General features: G+C 35.9%; 1 protein-coding gene across 21 annotated transcripts in view; it reads left to right on the top strand.

Annotated features, from left to right (window-relative positions):
* The window catches only part of RAP1GDS1 (Rap1 GTPase-GDP dissociation stimulator 1), a 139,226-nt gene that overhangs the window by 69,409 nt on the left and 48,598 nt on the right, over window positions 1-21,219 (top strand). For 19 of the 21 annotated variants that reach the window (XR_002832288.1, XR_002832287.1, XR_002832286.1 and 16 more), the window contains one exon: window positions 11,945-12,091. The exons of the other annotated variants lie outside the window; for them this stretch is intronic. Coding sequence is in view for 9 of the 19 variants with exons in the window: in XM_023764896.1 (XP_023620664.1) it covers window positions 11,945-12,091 (147 nt within the window). In the remaining 10 variants the exon portion in view is untranslated. The remainder of the gene's footprint in view (window positions 1-11,944; window positions 12,092-21,219) is intronic. 21 annotated transcript variants of the gene reach the window in all.

Raw genomic sequence — 21,219 nt, 5'->3', positions numbered from 1 at the left:
GTTTTTTTCTTTGTTCATGTAATAAATACAAATAAGGACTTGAAGGACATTCTGGGAAATATGACCATGAATCTTTTTTTCTAACCCCTCTAGGTAAAACTTAAATTCTTTATTTGTGCTTCCATTTTACTCTGAAAACTTAATTGTGTTTATTACTTAAATATTTTCCTTCATGCTTTTCTCTTAACTGTGAATAACTGTCTTTGTATTTCTCAAACCTAACCCAGTATGTGAAACATTGTAGGTATCCTGCAAAAGATTGATAAAGGCAGGGGAATAAATGCTAATTTGGTCATAGATCTTAAATAACTTGACTAACTGATTATGCAATGTACCATATGTCATTAATCAGTAATCTAAGTTAATATTACTCCTAAAATATTTTAGTTTTGCTGGATAATCTACCTCATATTATGGAATCCTTAATTATAGATCTTAGGTGAATATACTTATGAACATAAAGAACATTTAATTTCTGTGAAGTTTTTTAATAAACTGCTTTTCCCTTTCTTCCTCCATGTGTTCTTTCTCCATGTCTGTATCACAAAAGCATAACATTTTAAACAGATAAAGATATTAAGCTACTGAATCTGAAAGGCAGGCTAAGAATATACTCATGAATAAATCTGCATCATGAATTTGTGTTTTAACTTTTTAGGAAGAATGTTGATATTTTATTCTTCTTTAATTCATATAAATCTAAAGATCACAATTAACTTTAAAAATCACATTGTAATAAAGATATTTGCTGTTTATTTGGAGCATTATTTACTGAGAATTCTGATAAATTTAAGTAATTTAATCATTTCATTAACTCATCAATGGAATAGTTTGGGGATTTTCAGTAATATTTTTTATTTAGTTTTCTAAGGCATCTAAAATTCTTAACACCTGTGGCTGGCATACACTGAGAACTATGGGCTCTTTGGTTGCCTTCTGCATGCACCCCGACCAGGGCCCAGGGAACTTACATCCAAGGTATGTGCCCAGACTGGAATCGAACCTGGGACCCCTCAATCTGCGGGCCAACATTCTATCCACTGAGCCAATCCGGCTAGGGCAAGTTATAATTGTTTTGACTTTAAGGGTTTATTCTGAATCACCTTTTGTTCACTAAGAAAGAGTATATCAACGATTCCTGCTTCTAGACAGTATCAATTTCAGAACTCAGCAGGAAAGTATTCATAACTCAGCTTTCCAGCTTACTTTATAAAAAGAATTTATTTATTTGCCATTAGTCTTTATAGGCTCTAGTAATAGTTACCTGGAGAAAATAAAAATGAGAGTCTGGTTTATAATGATTAATGATTAGAAACCTTCAACAGCAAAATTCAAGGTTTTATTTTAATGTATTAAAGGAAAAACCCACATACAGCATATTGCTTCCTCTGTCCACAAAAAGAACACAGTAGAACAAAAAATAAAAGCATGTCATATATAAAAGGGCATTCTGCAATTGTCTGCTCCTTTTTCTAGATCAGGAAATTGACATCAACAGAAATTAAGGGGCTTTCTTATGGTCAAACATAATAAAACTTAAAGCTTATATAATTCTTATATGTCATTATCTCAATGATATTATAATTTTTCCAATATTAAAAACTTCTAGCCCAGCCGCTGTGCCTCAGTGGTTGAGCATTGACCTATGAACCAAGAGGTCATGGTTTGATTCTCAGTCAGGGCACATGCTAGGGTTGCAGGCTTGATCCCCAGTGTGGGGCATGCAGGAGGCAACCGATCACTGATTCTCATCATTGATGTTTCTGCCCCTCTCTCCCTTCCTCTCTGAAATACATACCTTTCTTCGGAATTCTTAAATTAACATTTAAAATTTTAAGTAACAAATTATAATTCCCTTTCTAACAACCAAAACTGGTCCTAGGATTTCATCATTAGATGTTCTTTCCATTCATGTCTTTAGAGACCTTAAGCTTATGACATATCTACAGCTTTCTTTACTTGAAAAAGTCTTACCTTCTGCTGTAATAAATCTTCTTCCTTTCCTTTGCCCTTAATTAGCTATAACTGAACTTGAATTATGAGATACTGAAGTGATTAGAAACAATTACCTATAATTCTACATTTAATAGTGGAGAGAGTAAAAAAGGGGAGATTTTATCTTCCATAGATGTCTTATGTTTCTCTCTGAAGTAGGAATCAGGGTTCCTGTGAAGAATGCAGAGGTTGGGAAAGGGAGGAATTTTATAGAGTTGTGACTATTTGGATGGGTTATCATGGGCAATTTGACAGGGACCTGTGAAAAGATTGTGCAGTACAGTTTAAGGGCTTGTTCATACTTACAAGGCCTATAATTTTACAAAGTTAAAAGGTTGTATAGTTTGTTCTTTCTTTACTATGCTTCTAAATATTGTTCTTTAAAGCACATCTCTAGGAGTTTTAGAAATTACTTGCTTTCAAAATAGATCTCAATGAATGGATGTGTGACTCTCCATGAATTTTTATAATGATATAGGAATTGTGTTATTGCTCTTTGCCTCTTCAAGTTCTTACCAATTATATGTGAAATAGATTTTGTATACCGACTTCTCTCTATTTAGTTGCATTTTGACAACTGTTGTATAGGTTGGTCTTAATATTTAAGTTCATGGAGACTCTAAAAAGATTTTTTGAGAAAAGATACCAAGGAACTTTTCAGAGATGAATCTTCAAAAATTGATTCTCAATTAATACTAAGACTATGCTATATTATTGTCTTGCTGAACGGAATGGCAAAGGTATTTCAGTATACCATTTTTAGGATTTAATGAAGTAAGATTGAGTTAGAATTCATATTTTCCAAGTCTTAATTAAGAACGCTGGTATTTAATTATAATTTCTTTAAACAAAGTCTGAGTTGAAATGTAAGAAAAAAGAATGTTTTTTTTATAAGTTATCTTAATTCACTTATTAGAGCATTGTGTCTAAAGTACATATACAATAAAAAAAAAAAGTCATTTGTATCTGTCTGCTAAGTAAGTGCCTTAGCTTTCACTCTGGCTATCAAGTAATCTTTTTTCTTTTCTTTTTCTTAATAATAGGTGATCTTTATTTTTATGGAATTAAAACCCCTTGTTTTCCAATGACCCATTTCCCTTTGTCCCGCCATGGGAAAAGTTCAACCTTGTATTCAGCAGGGTTAAGGCCACTGCCCAGAATTTCTGCTCCATATCAAAGCACAGTCCAGTCCAGCATCTGGCTAGCTTAACTTATGCTCCCAGTTGCAGTCCATTGCCCGTGGGGTCCTCATGGCCATGGGCCATGCAGCTGCTTATGGCCACATGGCAGCTAACACATGGACAAGTGCAGGTCATGGAGCAAGAGAGTGAGAGGGAACAAGGGGCACAATAGAGAGGGAACTCTTTAGGGATTTTTAACCTTCCAAGATTACACATGCTTGCAGTGGCTTCCTCCCTCTAGCCAATCCATGGTTCCCTAGGCTAGACGGACAGGCAAGCACCTTCCTTACATCACCCTGACTTCATCCCCACATCCCCCTTTGTTGGATCCCTCCCCCCAGCGATTGGTAGGGAATGGACAGGTGATGCTATCAAGTAATCTTAAAAATCAATCTTTATGCCAAACACTCTTAAGCCTCACTGAAGTGTGTGCATGTGTGTGCAGCCTATGCACAGCCAACATCATTAATTAACACCTACCGAGTGTTACATGCAGGCTGCTTTTATAGGAACGGAGAGGGAGGCAGAGCACAATCCACGACACTTTAAAATGTTAAAGGTGAACTCTTTTCATTTGCTAAAACTTCTTTGAAAACACAAAAGATAATGAATTCAGCAGTATATCTACATACACATACTTTTTGCATGTTTCTGAATATTAATTTTAAAAAATTTTAGATGAAAGCTTAGTCTGACCAGCTCCTGCTGTTTATTTCTCTCATGGAGTCGTTTTCTGAGGTGCTGCATTATAATTATTAGCACAGTAACTATTCCTGATGTCACAAAGGATTGTTACTTCTTGTAGTTTGACCAAATGAATACATAGGCCAAGAGCCTGTTATCATATACTTAATTAGAGGGTGGGAGGGAAACTAATATCAAATATGTATGTAGGCATAATTTTAAAAATAAACTTTTAAAATTTATATTTCATACAGAGAATTTCTAAGAAGAAATGAATGAGGTGATGTTAAATCACAAAAGTGGAAAGTAGCATGAAATTTTAGAGTTAAATTATAAAAATAGATCAATATTTAGAAAAATTAATTTTAGGTAGAATTTACTATTGCGCTGCACATTCTGAACTTCTTTCACACCCACCACCATGCTGCCTCCGAGTTGTCCTCCTCAGTCTTTTTAAAGATTTGAGCCTTTTAACTTCTCATTTAGGAAAGCTGATGATGATAGAGATGATAAAAATTATAAGGCTTTTTTGTAAACATGAATGTAAAAATGTTCCAGAATTTACTTCAGTCATACTACTACATAGGTTTTATAGTCAGTTTCTATTAGCTACCTGTCTCTCCTTTTTTTTTTTTTCTTTTAAATTCTAATATCTATGCATGTATCCATTTACCTCTCTCCCTCCCTCTCTCCTTAACATAAACTGTTCAGGGTTTCTTTTTTCATATGCTGTATACTCTTGATACAAAATTAATGGCCTTATTAAACATACATCAAAGTGACTGTCAGCAAAGACCTCCTTTTATATTCTGGAATAGTTTCTACCTCATCCATTAAATTTCCTAAACTTTACAAATCAAATAATATCGAAGTAGTAGTTAAGAGGTGAGCAGCAGGAGCTCACACACTACTGGAGGAAATGTACACTGGCTTGGGAAACCTGTTTGTCATTATCAAGAAAGTGGAAGATGTGCAGATTATATAAACCAACAATACTGTCTATGCATTATAAATAATAGTTCAAACCTAGGAACAACCCAGGTATTAATCAGCAAAAGAACAAACAAATAATGGTGATACATTTATACAATGAATAATTGTACAGCAAGGAAGAATAAAACAGAGTGGATGAATTTTACAAACATATTGTTGAGTGTAAGAAGGTAGGCATAGCACAATAAATACAACATGATTTCATTGAAATAAAGTTCAAGAAAATGAAGCTTAAACCATATGTGGTGATTAAAATATAAAAGTGTGCACACACACATTCATGAAAACGTGAATGCTAACTTACCAAAATCTAGCCAATGATCCCAGTCATTCAGTAAATATTGAGTGCCTATTATGTACTAGGTATTTGCTGCCCTTAAGGAGAAATATTTGCTGCCTATTTGAGGAAACATGATAGTAAAATCTGAAATTAGGATAGACTATACTACATCACAATAGTTGTATTCAGTGGTGGTTTTAAATATTTTTTTTCATCCTTACTATAAGGGTGTCCCAAAATTCATACAAGAAGTAATTTTGATAGAAAACACAGGTTTATAATTAAAAATTGTAATTTTTTTATTGATTCATAAAGTACACAGTATAGGGTTATGTATGGAATAGCATATCAGGTAAATGGCCTCCACGGCTTTGCTGGCACATACGCGCTCTTTTGTTGAAATTTTCCATGAACTTTTGCATAAATGTGGCTGAATATCGTTGATACAGCACTCAATTTCCTCCTTCAAGGCGTGGGTGGTCGTGGGCTTGTTGGCATAAACCTTAGACTTCAAAAAACCCCAAAGAAAAAAGTCCAACGGCGTTAAATCGCATGAACTGGGCAGCCAATTCTGATCACCAAGACGGGAAATTATACGACCAGGAAATGACTCATGCAGTAATTGATTTGTTTCTCGGGCTGCATGGCATGTGGCACCATCTTGTTGAAACCACATGTCGTCCACATTCATATCTTGTAATTTAGGCACAAAAAACTGGATTATCATGTGATAGCAAGCACCATTAACTGTTATTGCCTGAGCAGCCGCATTTTTGAAGAATGGTCCGATGATGCCTCCAGCCCAAAATCCGCACCTAACAGTGACAAGTTGTAGATGCATTTGTTTCTCAACAATCACTCAGATCATGCGATTTAACGCTTTTGGACTTTTTTCTTTGGGGTTTTTTGAAGTCTAAGGTTTATGCCAACCACCCCACGACCACCCATGCCTTGAAGGAGGAAATTGAGCGCTGTATCAATGAAATTCAGCCACATTTATGCAAAACGGTCATGGAAAATTTCAACAAAAGAGTGCATGTGTGCCAGCAAAGCCGTGGAGGCCATTTACCCGATATGCTATTCCATATATAACCCTATACTGTATAATTTATAAATCAATAAAAAAATTACAATTTTTAATTATAAACCTGTGTTTTTCATCAAAATTACTTCTTGCGTGAATTTTGGAACACCCTTTATAACTTGTACCTGGTAATGAAATAAATGTAGTAGCAATTTTTTCTTTTTGAGATACAAACATTTTACTACTTCCTGCTTTTGTAATGGAAGTGCAGTATTTCTTTAGATTTAAAGCTCTGCTCATACCTAGTGTGAAGAAAGATCACATTTATGCTGGAAAGTAGTTTGGGTGACAAGTCATTATTAAAAAAAGTAGCAGGGCTTAAGGAGTTCCTGGGCTGCACTTTATCCAGTGGTTGGATACCTCATAATTATGGAAAATTAAGATATAAATTTTAGGAGGAGCAGCAACTGTGCAGGCAGCCTACCCCTGCCAGTTAGAGGAGCCACCACTGCTGTGAGCAGTGCCCCCAGAGGAGCCACCACCAACCGAGGAGCAGCCGCTGCCCAAGGAGCCGCTGCCGCCCGAGGAATAGCCCCTGCATGACTTGACAACTAGATCCTTCGGTGAGAGCAAAAATGGGGAGACAAAGAAACACCCAAAGGAAAGGAAAGGAATAATGAGAAAAGCAGCTAAGTGAAATGGAGGCATGCAGTATGTCAGAAAAAGAATTCAGAATAAGGGTCATACAGTTCATAAACAGGATGGATGAAAAATCAACAACTTATGTCAAAATCAAGAAGAAATAGAGTGATATAACTGCAATAAAAAATACCATGGAAAGTTTCAACAGTAGACTAGGAGAAATGGAGGACAGAATTAGCAAATTAGAAGACAGGGAAGGAAAACACACCCAAACTGAACTGAAATTGGAGAAAAAAATTAAAAGACAGGAGGAGAGCCTAAGGGAGATTTGGGACAACATGAAACGAAGCAACATACGAATAATAGGGGTGCTAGAACAACAGGAAGAGGAACAAGGGTTAGAAAACCTATTTGAAGAAATAATGTCAGAAAACTTCCCCAATGTGGGGAAGAAAAAAGTTACACAAGCACAGAGAGTCCCAAACAAGATGAACCTGAAAAGACCCATACCAAGACACATTGTAATTACAATTTAAAAAGTTCAGGACAAAGAGAATCTTAAAGGCTGCAAGAGAGAGCCAGAAAGTTATATACAAGGGATCTCCCATTATCAAATGATTTCTCAACAGAAACACATCAGGACGGAAAGGAATGCAAGGAAATTTACAAAGTGATGCAAAGCAAGGGACTGAATCCCAGAATACTCTATCCAGCAAGGCTATCATTCAAAATTGAAGGTGGAATCAGGAGCTTCACATACAAAAAAGGACTAAGAGAGTTTATTACAACCAAACCATCAATGCAAGAAATGCTAAAGGGAATAAGGGACTGCAGTAAAAAGAAGAAACAGAAAAGCAAGAAGAAACAAATATTAATAATAAAAATGACGACAAATAAGTACTTGTCAATAATAACATTAAACATAAATGGATTAAATGCCCCAATCAAAAGACATGGGGTAGCTGAATGGATAAGAAAACACGACCCATATATTTGCTGTCTACAAGAGATCCACCTCAGAACAAAGGATTCACACAGACTGATAGTGAAGGGATGGAAAAAAATTTTTCAGGCAAATGGAAATCAGAAAAAAGCTGGGGTTACAATACTTGTATCGGACAAAATAGACCTTAAAGTAAAGGCCATAACAAAAGATAAGGAAGGCCACTACATAATACTAAAGGGAGCAATCCAACAAGAAGATATAACTCTGGTAAACATATATGCACCCAATACAGGAGTACCCAAATACATAAAACAACTTCTGGAAGTTATCAAGGGAGAGATCGATAGCAATACAGTCATAGTAAGGGACTTTAATACCCCACTAACATCACTGGATAAATCCTCTAAACAAAAAATCAGCAAGGAAACAGCAATCCTAAATGACTCACTAGATCAGATGGACTTAATTGACATCTTCAGAATATTTCACCCCAAAGCAACAGAATATATATTCTTCTCCAGTGCATATGGGGCATTTTCAATGATAGACCACATATTAGGACATAGGCAAAGTCTCTTCAACTTCAAGAGGATAGAAATCATATCAAGCATCTTCTCAGATCACACTGGCATAAAACTAGAAATCAACTACAAGAAAAACAATGGAAAAAAATCAAACACTTGGAGGCTAAATAGCATGCTATTAAACAATGATTGGGTTACCACGGAGATCAAAGAAGAAATAAAAAGCATCCTGGAAACAAATGACAATGAAAAAACAACAATCCAAAATCTATGGGACACAATGAAAGTCCTGAAAGGGAAGTTCATAGCTCTACAAGACTACCTAAAAAAAAAAAAAAAAAAGAAAAAATGGTAATAAATTACCTAACCCTGCAACTTAAAGAATTAGAAAGAGACAACAAGAAAAGCTCACAGTATCCAGAAGGAAGGAGATAATAAAGATCAGAGCAGAAATAGATGACATAGATCAATGAAACCAAGAGCTGGTTCTTTGAAAAGATAAACAAGATTGATGAACCTCTAGCCAGGCTCACCAAGAAACAAAGAGAGAGGACCCAAATAAACAAAATCAGAAATGAAAGAGGTGAAGTAACAACTGATCCCACTGATATACAAAGGATTGTAAAAAAAATACTACGAACACCTCTACTCCAACAGACTGGACAACCTCGAAGCAATGGACACATTCCCAGAAAAATACAATCTTCCAAAACTCAACCCAGAATCGAACTCGGGACCTTTCAGTCTGCAGGCCGTTGCTCTATCCACTGAGCCAAACCGTTTACAGCCCAACACCCTTTTCTGATAAAAACGCTCAGCAAAGTGGGAATAGAGGGATCATGCCTCAACATAATAAAAGCCTTATATGATAAATCTACAGCCAACAACATACTCAATGGGCAAAAACTAAATCCATTTCCCTTAAGAACAGGAACAAGACAAGGATGCCCACTTTCACAACTCCTGTTCAACATAGTACTAGAAGTACTAGCCATAGCGATCCGACAAGAAGAAAAAATAAAAGGCATCCAAATTGGAAAAGAAGAAATGAAACTGTCCTTATTTGCAGACAACATGATTGTATACATAGAAAACCCCAAAGACTTCATAAAAAACTATTAGACCTAATAAATGAATTTGGCAATGTAGCAGGATACAAAATTAACACCCAGAAATTTATGGCCTTTTTATATACCAATAATGAACTTACAGGAAGAGAAATGAAAAAAATAATCCCATTTACCATTGCACAAAAAAATTAAGATACCTAGGAATAAATTTAACCAAGGACGTAAAAGACCTATACTCGGAAAAATAGAGGACATTGAAAAAAGAGATAGAGCAAGACATAAAAAAAATGGAAGAACATACTATGTTCATGGATTGGTAGAATCAACTTCATTAAAATGTCCATACTCCCTAAAGCAACCTCTAGATTCAATGCAATACCTATTAAAATACCAATGGCATATTTCAAAGATCTAGAAAAAACTCTCCAAAAATTCATCTGATATAAAAAAATACCCAGAATAGCCACAGCTATCCTGAGAAAGAAGAACAGTTGGAGGGATCAGAATACTAGACATCAAACTATATTACTAAGCCACGGTTCTCAAAACTGCCTGGTACTGGCACAAGAACAGACATATAGAGCAATGGAACAGAATAGAGGGCCCAGAAATTGACCCAAGTCATTATACTCAATTAATATTTGACAAAGGAGGCAAGAGCATACAATGGAATCAAAATAGCCTCTAATAAATGGTGCTGGGAAATTTGGTCAGATACATGCAAAAAAAATGAAACTAGACCACCAACTTACACCATACACAAACTCAAAATGGCTAAAGTACTTGAATGTAAGATGGGAAACCATAAAAATCCTACAAGACTCCATAGGCAGCAAAATTGCAGACATATGTCATAGCAATATCTTTACAGACAGATCCTAGGGCAAGAGAGACTAAGGAGAAAATAAACAAATGGGATTACATCAAAATAAAAAGCTTCTGCACAGCAAAAGAAACCATCAACAAAACAACAAGAAAGCCCATTGCATGGGAGAACATGTTTGCCAATGTTATCCCCGATATGGGTTTAATCTCTAGCATTTACAGGGAACTCATACAACTCATCAAAAGGAAAATAAGCAATCCAATCAAAAAATGGTCACAGGAACTAAATAGAATCTTTTTGAAAGAGGACACTCAGAAAGCCATCCGGCCAGGGGCAGGGACCACAGGAGGTTTGCCAGCCACAGGAGGTTGGCTGTGGGAGCGCACTGACCACCATGGGGCAGCTCCTGCATTGAGCATCTGCCCCCTGGTGGTCAGTGAGCATCATAGCGACCGGTCATTAGGTCATAACAGTCGCTTTGGCTTTTATATATATAGATAATATTATTGGACAGTGAAACAATATATAGGACCTCAGTTTCAGTTCTTTCATTAGAAAAATGAAAGTTTTTTATGTACTAACTTTATAGATATATTTCCTTTGTGAGCCATTTCTTTTACTGATCCTTTCTTGATGCTTTTATAGCTGCATTATCCAGTGTAACAAGCCACTAGCCAGATTAGTGTCTTTGAGCAATTAAAATGTGGCTAGTCTGAATTGACATGTAATTGTAAGTGCAAAATACACATGTATTTCAAAGATTTATTACAAAGAAGAGAATGTAAAATATTTCATTAATAATTTGTAGGTTGATTGCATGTTGGGATGATCATAATCTAGATATATTGAATTGAATGAAATATATAGCTAAAATGAATTTTGAACCTGTTTCTTTTTACGTTTTTAATGTGGCTACTATTAAATTTACGTATGTGGCTTATATTTATGACTGTCAAAACTCTTGGACAACACGTTTCCTAGAGTCTACCATATTTTATATCAGGAAGTCAGATTTAGAAAGACTTTTTTTTTTCATCTCCTTTCTTATGTTCCAAGGTTACAAAGTATTCTAAAACTCTATGTTCCAATAGTTAAATGACATGTTGTATATAACATAATGTATGTTTGACCATCATTTGACCATTTGTTGTAATGTTGAACTATATTGGTGTGTTCTAGATTGGAGAGAAAAAGGAAAAGTGAGGCGCACAAACTACCAAGAATTATAAAAAAGGAACATGCTTATGCACTATAGAAAATGTCATTAAAAAGACTCTAGTCCTAATGTTTAGGCATTATATACTGTGATCTAAAATTATACTATGCCATAGACAATTTTCTTTGATAATATCTAACTTTGAGAACCACTGATAGAAAGATACATTTAGTGGTTTTCAAGTTGAGAAAAAATTTCCAAAAGAATATTAGTTCTATTTTTTTACTCCTTATGCAGAATTGTCATTTGTGAAAGAGGGGGAAATTTTCATGTTATAGTTATAAACTCCTAAAACATAGAGAAGTTCTTTAAGCTCCTATATTACACCAATGCAAATAATCTTTTCTTCTTTTAGAAAGTAATTATCTCTTTTCCCCATCCCACCCGCATTTCCATGTTTATTTGTTTTGTTTTGTATTTCCAAAAAGACACTTAATGCCCTTCTTAGGTTTATTTTTTTATTTACTCATTAAATAAGGAATAGCACTGTTATGTTTTATATTTGAAACTGTAAGGTACATTTCTTTTTTATTTTATTTTAAATTTAACTCTTTGTTTTACAGATGAGGGCAGAAGTGCAGTTGACCAAGCAGGTGGTGCACAGATTGTAATTGACCATTTAAGGTCACTGTGCAGTATAACAGATCCCGCCAATGAGAAGCTCTTGACTGTCTTTTGTGGCATGCTGATGAACTATAGCAATGAGAATGGTAAACAAAATTGAAAACTTGCTTTATCTCGGGGGGAAAAATTAAAAATCAACATTATTATAGCAAAAAACAAAAATATTTAGAAACATTATGAACAAAGAATTTATAAGTGACATATAAAATTAGTAAATAGTTAACAAAATTACAGTATTTGAAAAACACAGAATGGTCTAATTTATTGAAGGAACTCAAATGGTCTAGTAATTGAAGGAACTCAAAAAAACACACACACAATGGTATGGTTTAAGATTTCTTGCTATGAACATTTTAAAAATAAATTATTAAAATAGCTTTTCCCTGTCCAGGTGACTCATTTGGTGTATGAACATTGTCCCATATCTTAAAAGGTGGCAGGTTTGATTCCTGGTCAGGGCACATACCTAGGTTTAGGTTTCGAGTTTGATCCCTGGTCAGGGAGTGTATGGGAGGCAACTGATGTCTGTCTCCATCTCCCTCTCCTTCTCCCTCCCTTTCCCTCTCCCTCTCCCTCTCTCCCTCTCTCCCTCTCTCCCTCCCTCTCCCTCCCTGTCTCCAAACTTAATAAAGCCATATCCTCAGGTGAAGATTTTTTTAAAATATATTTTATTGATTTTTTATAGAGAGGAAGGGAGAAGGATAGAGAGTTAGAAGCATCGATGAGAAAGAAACATCAATCAGCTGCCTCCTGCACACCCCCTACTGGGGATATGCCCACAACCAAGGTACATGCCCCTGACCGGAATCGAACCCGGGACCCTTCAGTCCACAGGCCGACGCTCTATCCACTGAGCCAAAGCGGTCAGGGCTGGGTGAGGTTTTTTTAAAAAATACCTTCATATTTATTCCTTCATATTAATACCAGGAATAGCTTTAAAACAAACACTGTAAAAAAAACACACAAACAAACAACCATAAACACTGCTTTTTTTTTTTTCCTGCACACCCCCTACTGGTTATTGATTTTTTACAGAGAGGAAGGGAGAGAGATAGAGAGTTAGAAACATCGATGAGAGAGAAACATCGACCAGCTGCCTCCTGCACATCTCCCACTGGGGATGTGCCCGCAACCCAGGTACATGCCCTTGACCGGAATCGAACCTGGGACCCTTCAGTCCGCAGGCCGACGCTCTATCCACTGAGCCAAACCGGTTTCGGCCATAAACACTGTCTTTATAAGTAAAGTTATTTTATCTAGATACTAGATTTAGTTGTAAGAATAACAAAAATTTTAAATAAAATCTAGCATAAAAATAAAGTTTAGAACAGTTGCAGATGTCTAATTTGAGAAATTTAATAAGTACTTTATAGCCTATGTGGTTGTTAATCAAATGCACATAAAAAGAGTGGCATGAAGGCTTCACTATACTTTTAAATGTCACCAAATTCATTTATTTTATATGAATTACTTTATGTGTCAGATGTTAAAATTCTAGTAACTTCCTAAAATAGAAATCAGGTCTTTCTGTGGTTTATTTCAAAATGCCATTTTAAATTGGAGTCTGTGACAGACATTTTATTTGTATATTGACCATGCAATATTTTTCTTTACTTTCATGTGTTTTAGAAACATAAGGCATTTTAGGCATATTTTTTTACTTAGTAGTCATGGGTTTAAAGAAATATTCTCAATAATTGGAAAAAAAAAAGATAAACGTCGATAGCACATGACTACTGACATTTGACCTTAGTGTTGGAGATGATAGCAAATGGCAGAGACTGTGGCTCTTGTCCCATTGAAAGGGTAAAACCACTACCCTCTTCTCTAGCCGGTTGTTTCTGTAGAGCAATTGGGTCAAACGCTACCAAATCTTTTCATTTTGGGGAGAGCGGTAAGCTGAAAAATCTAGCTTTTCCCGTGACACCTTATTTTTAAATGTTCAATTACATTTGCTTTTTTAGCACTTACAAGTTAAACAGAATGTTTCCTGGGGTTACATCATATCCAAGAGACACAAGTTTTAAACCTGAGTTAAAATTATCCATAATAATAATAGTTTTCTTTCATCAAATGGCTTGTCTATTACACTCAAACTAAAAGTGCTAAGTGGGAGAATGATTTAGGAAGATAAATGGAAGAAACTAGTCATGAAGTGATAGCAGCTTTGGGTATAAAAGAATTAGCCTTGTTATGCATCTAACCTGTTTGTTTGTCCTTCGAGGAAGCTGTTGCTCAAAAGTCTGTACCAAAGCATATCACATGGCCAAATGGTCATCAAAAACATCACTGATTCTAATCCAAAAGAGCCTGTGATTGAATCCATGTTATAGGACAAGCATGTCAAACTCAAAGGCTAACACGGGCCAAATAAACAAGGTTTAACTTTTTGTGGGCCACAAAAAAACAAAAGCTTCAATTTTCATAGAAACGTAGGTTTATTTCAGTAGAGACATGCTGAATACAAAGGGCTGAAATAAATGAGTAATTGTTAACATAAAATAATAGAACATTTTAATAAAAATTAATATTTTTTCTTGAACATTAACTTACCAGACACTGATTAACTGCACAAATTAATAAACGTAATGCAAATAAACCCATTTTTCTTGTTCTCCGAAAGTGAAATATTTCCTGTTGTGCACACCAAAAAAGTCAGTCCAAGGCTAATGACATGGCAATAGGCTGCTAAAATATTCACTGCTAGTGTTAGTGGAGAAAAATGGTGCACCTGTGTGTAAGCCATGTAAGGGAAATGAATGCAACATGATTATAGTAATCAGTCATTAGCGAATGTTGTAGTTTGTTATTAGTAATTATCTATAACAGGATATTGTAAAAATTAAGTCATGTAATTTTTATTAAAACGTTTCTTACATACCGTTATATTGGCTGGGCCGCAAAAATATTCATTTTGGGCCATGAGTTTGACATGCTTGTTATAGGCTATTACAATGTTTAGAGAAGTGCACTGAGAACATAATGATTAAAAACATGAGTGCACAGTCAAAATGCATAATATATTTCTTCTGTAGGAGTAGTTTTTTTCCCCTGGTGTGCAAGTATTCCCAAGAAGTAACTTATATACTTTGGGAAACTCTATTAACTTTTCTTAGACAGTTATTGGAGCAGTGGTGTTTTTGTTCCATTATTCTAAGCTGCAGTTTGAATTCAGCTTTCAAAACTTGGTACGTAAAATAGAAGTAAAGTTATTTTTAGTATTTTAAAGGAACAAATGCCAAACATAACTATCCCCTTTCCGCTGCTTCCCTTTATGTTTGTCTTTCATGAGGATCATAGTTTAAGAAGTGGTTCTTTTTTAATTTACATTTAACTTACGTTTTATTCTTTTTTAAATTTTCATTTGCATAATTATTAAGCATCTTTGTTTTGTGTGTCATTTATTTACTGTATTCTTTAAAATATGCATTTAAAGAATTTCCAACTTAAATTCTAGGTCTTGTTGGCTAACTTTAAATCATTTGATCCTGTCCACCTAGATGAGTCACTGAAACAAAAAAAAACAACAACAGTAGAACTTTATGAAACTTGGAAGCCACTTTTTATTAGCACTGGTAAAATAAAGGAAGTTTCTTGTTATCTGTATTTACTATTGAATTTCAGTATACAAGCCTCTGCTACTTTCTGAGTAGAATAGTTGGGTGAACTCCTTGTTGTTCTAGCAGAAAAATGAACTGTACCCATGGACCCAATAACTTAAGCCTTATTTATAGGGAGTTATTCTTTAGTTCCATATATAAAAAATTTTAAATATAAAGATAAGTATTAGAAATGGTCACAAAGAACCACCAACATAGTTTCTCTGACAAGAACATTTTCAAATTATTTATTAGTCCTAAAAATGGATTGACACCAGACTGAGACTTAGGATATGTTGATTTCTGTCTATATAGTGGACAACCCTGATCATACCCAATTTTTAAATCCATTAAATAGGGACTAAAACAAGTTTCCTACACACATGCAAGGCATATATTGTGAAAATGCTTACTCGGTAAAGGTATTTTTCTACCCATTTATAAATTTGCATACAACTCAAGGTTTCTGAGTTTTAAAACTTTTGAACTCACTCAAAATGATATACTTTTAAGCGATGAGCTGAATATATTCTTTTGTTTCCTTGTTGGTGAAACAATTAAAACTTTTTATATTCAGGTAAGTGTGGAATACATGAATAGAAAAAGTTATAATTACTTTGCCAGAAAAGTCATATCAGTAATATTGTATAAATAAAATCAGGTTTAAATAGAATAAGAAAAAACTTTTGTTTAGTAAAAATCACTTCAATTTATGCTTTTGGGGAAAATCATACCTGTTTTTCACATGGTAAACCAGCTCTCTTCAATTCTATGGCCCTCCAAAATAGAGTTGACTATTTGACAATTTTGGTTAGAGGAAGCATATTAACAGTTTGACATCCAATTTGAGGAAATGTATCGAACTTCCTGTATGTTCTTCATCTAGTTACAACTTTAAAGTTTTAATTATTTTATAAGCTAGGAACTCCAACCTATTATTGAAGATATTTTTGTCTCATTAATTTCTTGAACATTTTTGTTCCTAGCTTTTGTTACCCAATGCCAAACATTGCAGTGAAGACTGAAAATGTTGTTCACATATAGATGTTTTCAACTATAGCACCATTTTAGCATATAGGAGTTTGGAAAATATTTAAATATTTATTAGTTGACTTTTCTGGATACTTAGTATTGTCTAAAATTTTTTTATTAACAAAATCAAAACTTGGAAGAAAAGTGATATTAGAGTACATTTTTTTCTTTAAATAAATTAGAAGCATTATAAACTCTTATCTACTGTATTAGATGATATTCCCTATTCATCTGCATGGCAGTAGCAGAAAGTGGTATTGAAAGCATGCTGATATTAACGGTGTTGAATCTGTGGTTAAAAATTTACCATAGGTGATTCACAAACTTGATAAATCTGCATATGTATACTGGAAAGTTGATTGAAATTTGAGTAGAAACAAACCAGTAGTCTAAAGTAGTGATTTTTCAACCTTTTTCATCTCATGCCACACACATACCAATTACTAAAATTCTCTGGCACACCAAAAGTACATTTTTTTGCGAATCGAGAAAAAAAATAATTTTGATTTATTTTGGACAGCTATTGTTTTGTAGGCTGTCATTTTTTTATTTGACAATCTAAGGCAGGGGTGGGGAACCATTTTTCTGCACAGGCCATTTGGATATTTATAGCATCATTTATGGGCCATACAAAATTATCAAATTAAAATTATGTTGCTATAAAAAACACACACACAACTACATTTATTGAATTTTGAGTCCCACCTGTGGTTGTCTTGGCAGGGCCAGAACAAATGATACGATACAGCCTATGGGCCAGACATTCCCCACACCTGATCTAAGGGAAAAGAGGTCAGTGCCCCTAACTAAATAGTCAGGTATTGCATGTTTTAAAATTCTAGTGGCACACTAGTATGCTGTGGCATATTGGTGGAAAATTGCTGATCTTATAGCAAAGCACCGGCATAATTTAACACCTTACTAGAGAGTCTATTAGTGTACACCATTTTTATTATATTAGAAGTAACCATTATTAGTCAATTAATATCTTAACACTACGGTGTCGGGTGAATTTCCCGCCAAAATATAAGATGGCGCGTTAAAATGCCTATATCTTTTGAAGTATGGGTTCGATTGAAATGAAATATTTGGTAATACGCAGTTACAATCGGCCCGAGTTTACACGTTTCCCGCACTCCACCGCAAATCTATATGAACCGAGTTTAAGACGGCTCCCGCGGAGTACGCGCAATTCACGCGAGCTGACTTAACTCGTTTCCCGCAACCCAAGTGTTAAAAAAACCCTCTATAATTAAGAGTTTAGGGTGCCCGAAACAGGCTCCTGAAGGACAGCCGCGTGAGGGGCCCTCCAAGTGGGGGTCTGCCACACGGACACACACACAATGCTAACACCCACAGGGAGAGCCACGAAAACGAGGGTGTCAAAGGAGAGCAGTCAGCCTGAGGCAGCACAGAGGTCACAAGGAAAGGTCGTGGTATCATGCTGCAAGGGACTGTCAGCGAGGACCACAACTGAGCCTTTGCTACGGCACCAGGTGCTTGGGTTAGTGGTCGATGTCCACCCAGTCATGCACATAACCAAGGCGTGGGATTCACTTACGGCATCTGTAAGAGCCGGGAGACGGTAGGCATGCCATTTTTACAGGCTTCACAAGACAGCGTAGACTCCAACACGGCCACTTGAAATAAACAGATACACACTTTAGTTCCACAGAACACGCTGGCAAACCACTGGGTGATGAAAAGTTTGACACTGCTTTGCAACTGTCTGCAGGCGTATCAGGACAGCGTCAAAACTCTCCTAGCAGACAGATGGGGGACGTGGGGAGGGGATACTGGCCGCACTGGCTGCCGATGACTCAAACTAAGTGGTTTAGAAACCACATGCCGACAGAGAGCCAATAAATGTAAAATTAAAAAAAAAAGAGTTTAATGTATTTCCTAATACACCTATGTTAGATGGAGACACAAAATACAGGGAGAAGTATGTTATAATTCTAAAGCAAAATAAACATTAAAGCAATGACTATAGTTATTTTACATAAACTATGCCATAAGAGAAAACTAAGGGAATTAAACATTCCATTAAAAAAAAGGAAAAATTATTTTCCTTCTAAAATGAATTATGTAGTATACACAGTCTATGACTGTCTTCTTCATGTGACCTAAATCATATACAAGATGTTTCAAAAATATGTATACACACTTAATAGCTGATAGCTCAATTGATGTTTCTTTCTTTTCAGATTTAACACATTGGAATTCAAAGTGTGTATACATTTTGGGTGGACACCCTATATATGATATATATATTTGTGTGTGTGTGTGTGTGTGTGTGTGTGTATATATATATATATATATATATATATGATTTTGACATATAGATCTGATTTTTCTCTAATCCTATCTAATAATAGAGAAACATGGTAATTAGCCGTAACTTCGCTACCCTTCCCATTGGCTAATCAGCGAGATATGCAAATTAACTGCCAGCCAAGATGGCGGCCGGCAGCCAGGCAGCTGACGTGAACATGAGGCTTGCTTGCTTCAGTGATGGAGGAAGCCAAGGTTCCCCACCTGCCGCCCGGCTCTGAGCTCCTGAAGCAACAGCTCCAAAAGATACAATGTTTCAATTATAGAAGCTAAAAGATGGCGGTTAATTTGCATATACCAGTTGCGAGGGAAGACTGAGGACAACATGGAGTCCAAGCGGTACAGAAGGGAGCTAAGTAGAGGTCTCGAGGACAGAAACGGAGCCAAGGCTGCGGAGGTGGGAGGCGGGAGGCGGGAGGTGGGAGGGCAAGCTCAGCCACAGCGGCTGTGAGCCAGAGGGGCAGCGGCTTGGAGGGGAAGGGGCAGCGCCTGGGAGCGGGAGGGGAAACCCAGCAGGAGTGCCTGGGAGAGGGAGGGTAAACCCAGCAGGAGTGGCTGGGAGCAGGAGGGGAAACCCAGCAGGAGTGGCTGGGAGCAGGAGGGGAAATCCGCCACAGTGGCTGGGAGCAGGAGGGGAAATCCAGCAGGAGAGCCTGGGAGAGGGAGGGGAAACCCAGCAGGAGAGCCTGGGAGAGGGAGGGGAAACCCAGCCGCAGCGGCTCAGAGTGGGAGCCAAGCCCGCCTCAGCTGGTTTCGCTCCCCTCTCTGCTTCGCTCTAGCCGCTGGAAGCCCTATTCTTGCAGGAATCTTCCTGCAACGGGCCTCTAGTATCTTAATAAGTCCCTATGGTGAATTTCTTTTCTGTGTGTGTGTGTGTGTATGGTTCTTGAGATCTCTCCAGGATAGTCTCATGATAATTCTCACATTTATTTGCTATGTGGACTTAATGATAACTGAACTATGGTTGAAAGGAGACCATCTGTGTAATTTATGAACTACAGCTCATGGGATATGTTATTGGAGCATAATAATTGAATTTAAATAAGTCTGATACTTAAATTCAGTAGTTGAAAATAGGCCTATAAAGTATTTTCTCTCCTCTAATTTAAAGATCGCTTAATATATAATTAATTTCATTTCAACCAATAGCAGCAGTTTCGCAATTCTGTTCATACACTTATTCATTATCTTAATGAACTCAGTTCAAAAACGTGGCTTACTTGTTTTTGCTTCATACTTAAAATAGGAAGAATATAAATTATATAGGAATAATTATATATAGGAATAGTTTTAATTAAAATTAAAAAGCAGTTTGACCCGGAGTATATTATATTTTGGTATTACTTTTACAGGTAAGAAAGACTATTTCCCAGATGTTAGATGTTTAGCAAATGATTTGCTTTGAGGAACTATTCCCAAAGTGTACTTACTGTGGGTACAAGCTAATTAATACTTCCATATATTTCCTAAGTACTAAAAATATTTTAACTAACATTAAGGAAAACAAAATTCAAAAATATAAAATTTTACCTTTGCAAGTCATTGTGTTTTTAAAATTATATTAATTTTCTAATATACTATTTGTTTTTTTCTGTTTATAAAGGCATTGAAGATGTACTTTTATATTTACATCTTTTGAAGCCCAAGTTGTCAAAGTACTCAGAGTGTGTAAATAACTTTTATTGTGGAGCTGAAAAGTTTTAAAAAAATATATCAACTCTTTACTAACTGTTATTTTCTTTGAAATAACTCTGAATTTTTACTGTTTATTCAATAGAACTTTCTAATCAATTTACTGTAGCAGGTTGCTTTCATGAAATTCTGTTATAAATGTTATTTTCAGCAAATTGTTTTATGGAAAGTCAGAGCAATTAATTGTTCTTGTACCTTCTGCTAGTTAGTTTTTCATCAGAATCCTCCTAAGCAATCTACACTAATAAAAGAGAAACATGGTAATTAGCATACGACCGCTACCCTTCCCATTGGCTAATCAGCATATCCTTATGCAAATTAACTGTCAGCCAAGATGGCGGCCGGCAGCCATGCACTGAAGCGAACAGGGAGGCTTGCTTGCTCCAGTGACGGCGGACTCCAACGTTCCCCGCCTGATTTGCCGGCCTCTCAGCTGCAACTCTAAGCAACTATGTTGCAAATATAGAAGCTAAACAAAACCCCAGAAACTGGCTTTCAGCCAGCCAGACCGCGACATGGTATCAAATACAGAAGGTAAAGACCAGAAACCTGCTTCA

Source organism: Myotis lucifugus, unplaced genomic scaffold (genome assembly GCF_000147115.1).
Source record: "Myotis lucifugus unplaced genomic scaffold, Myoluc2.0 scaffold_357, whole genome shotgun sequence".
Taxonomy (NCBI): Eukaryota; Metazoa; Chordata; class Mammalia; order Chiroptera; family Vespertilionidae; genus Myotis; species Myotis lucifugus.
This window is presented reverse-complemented; position numbering and strand designations above follow the sequence as displayed.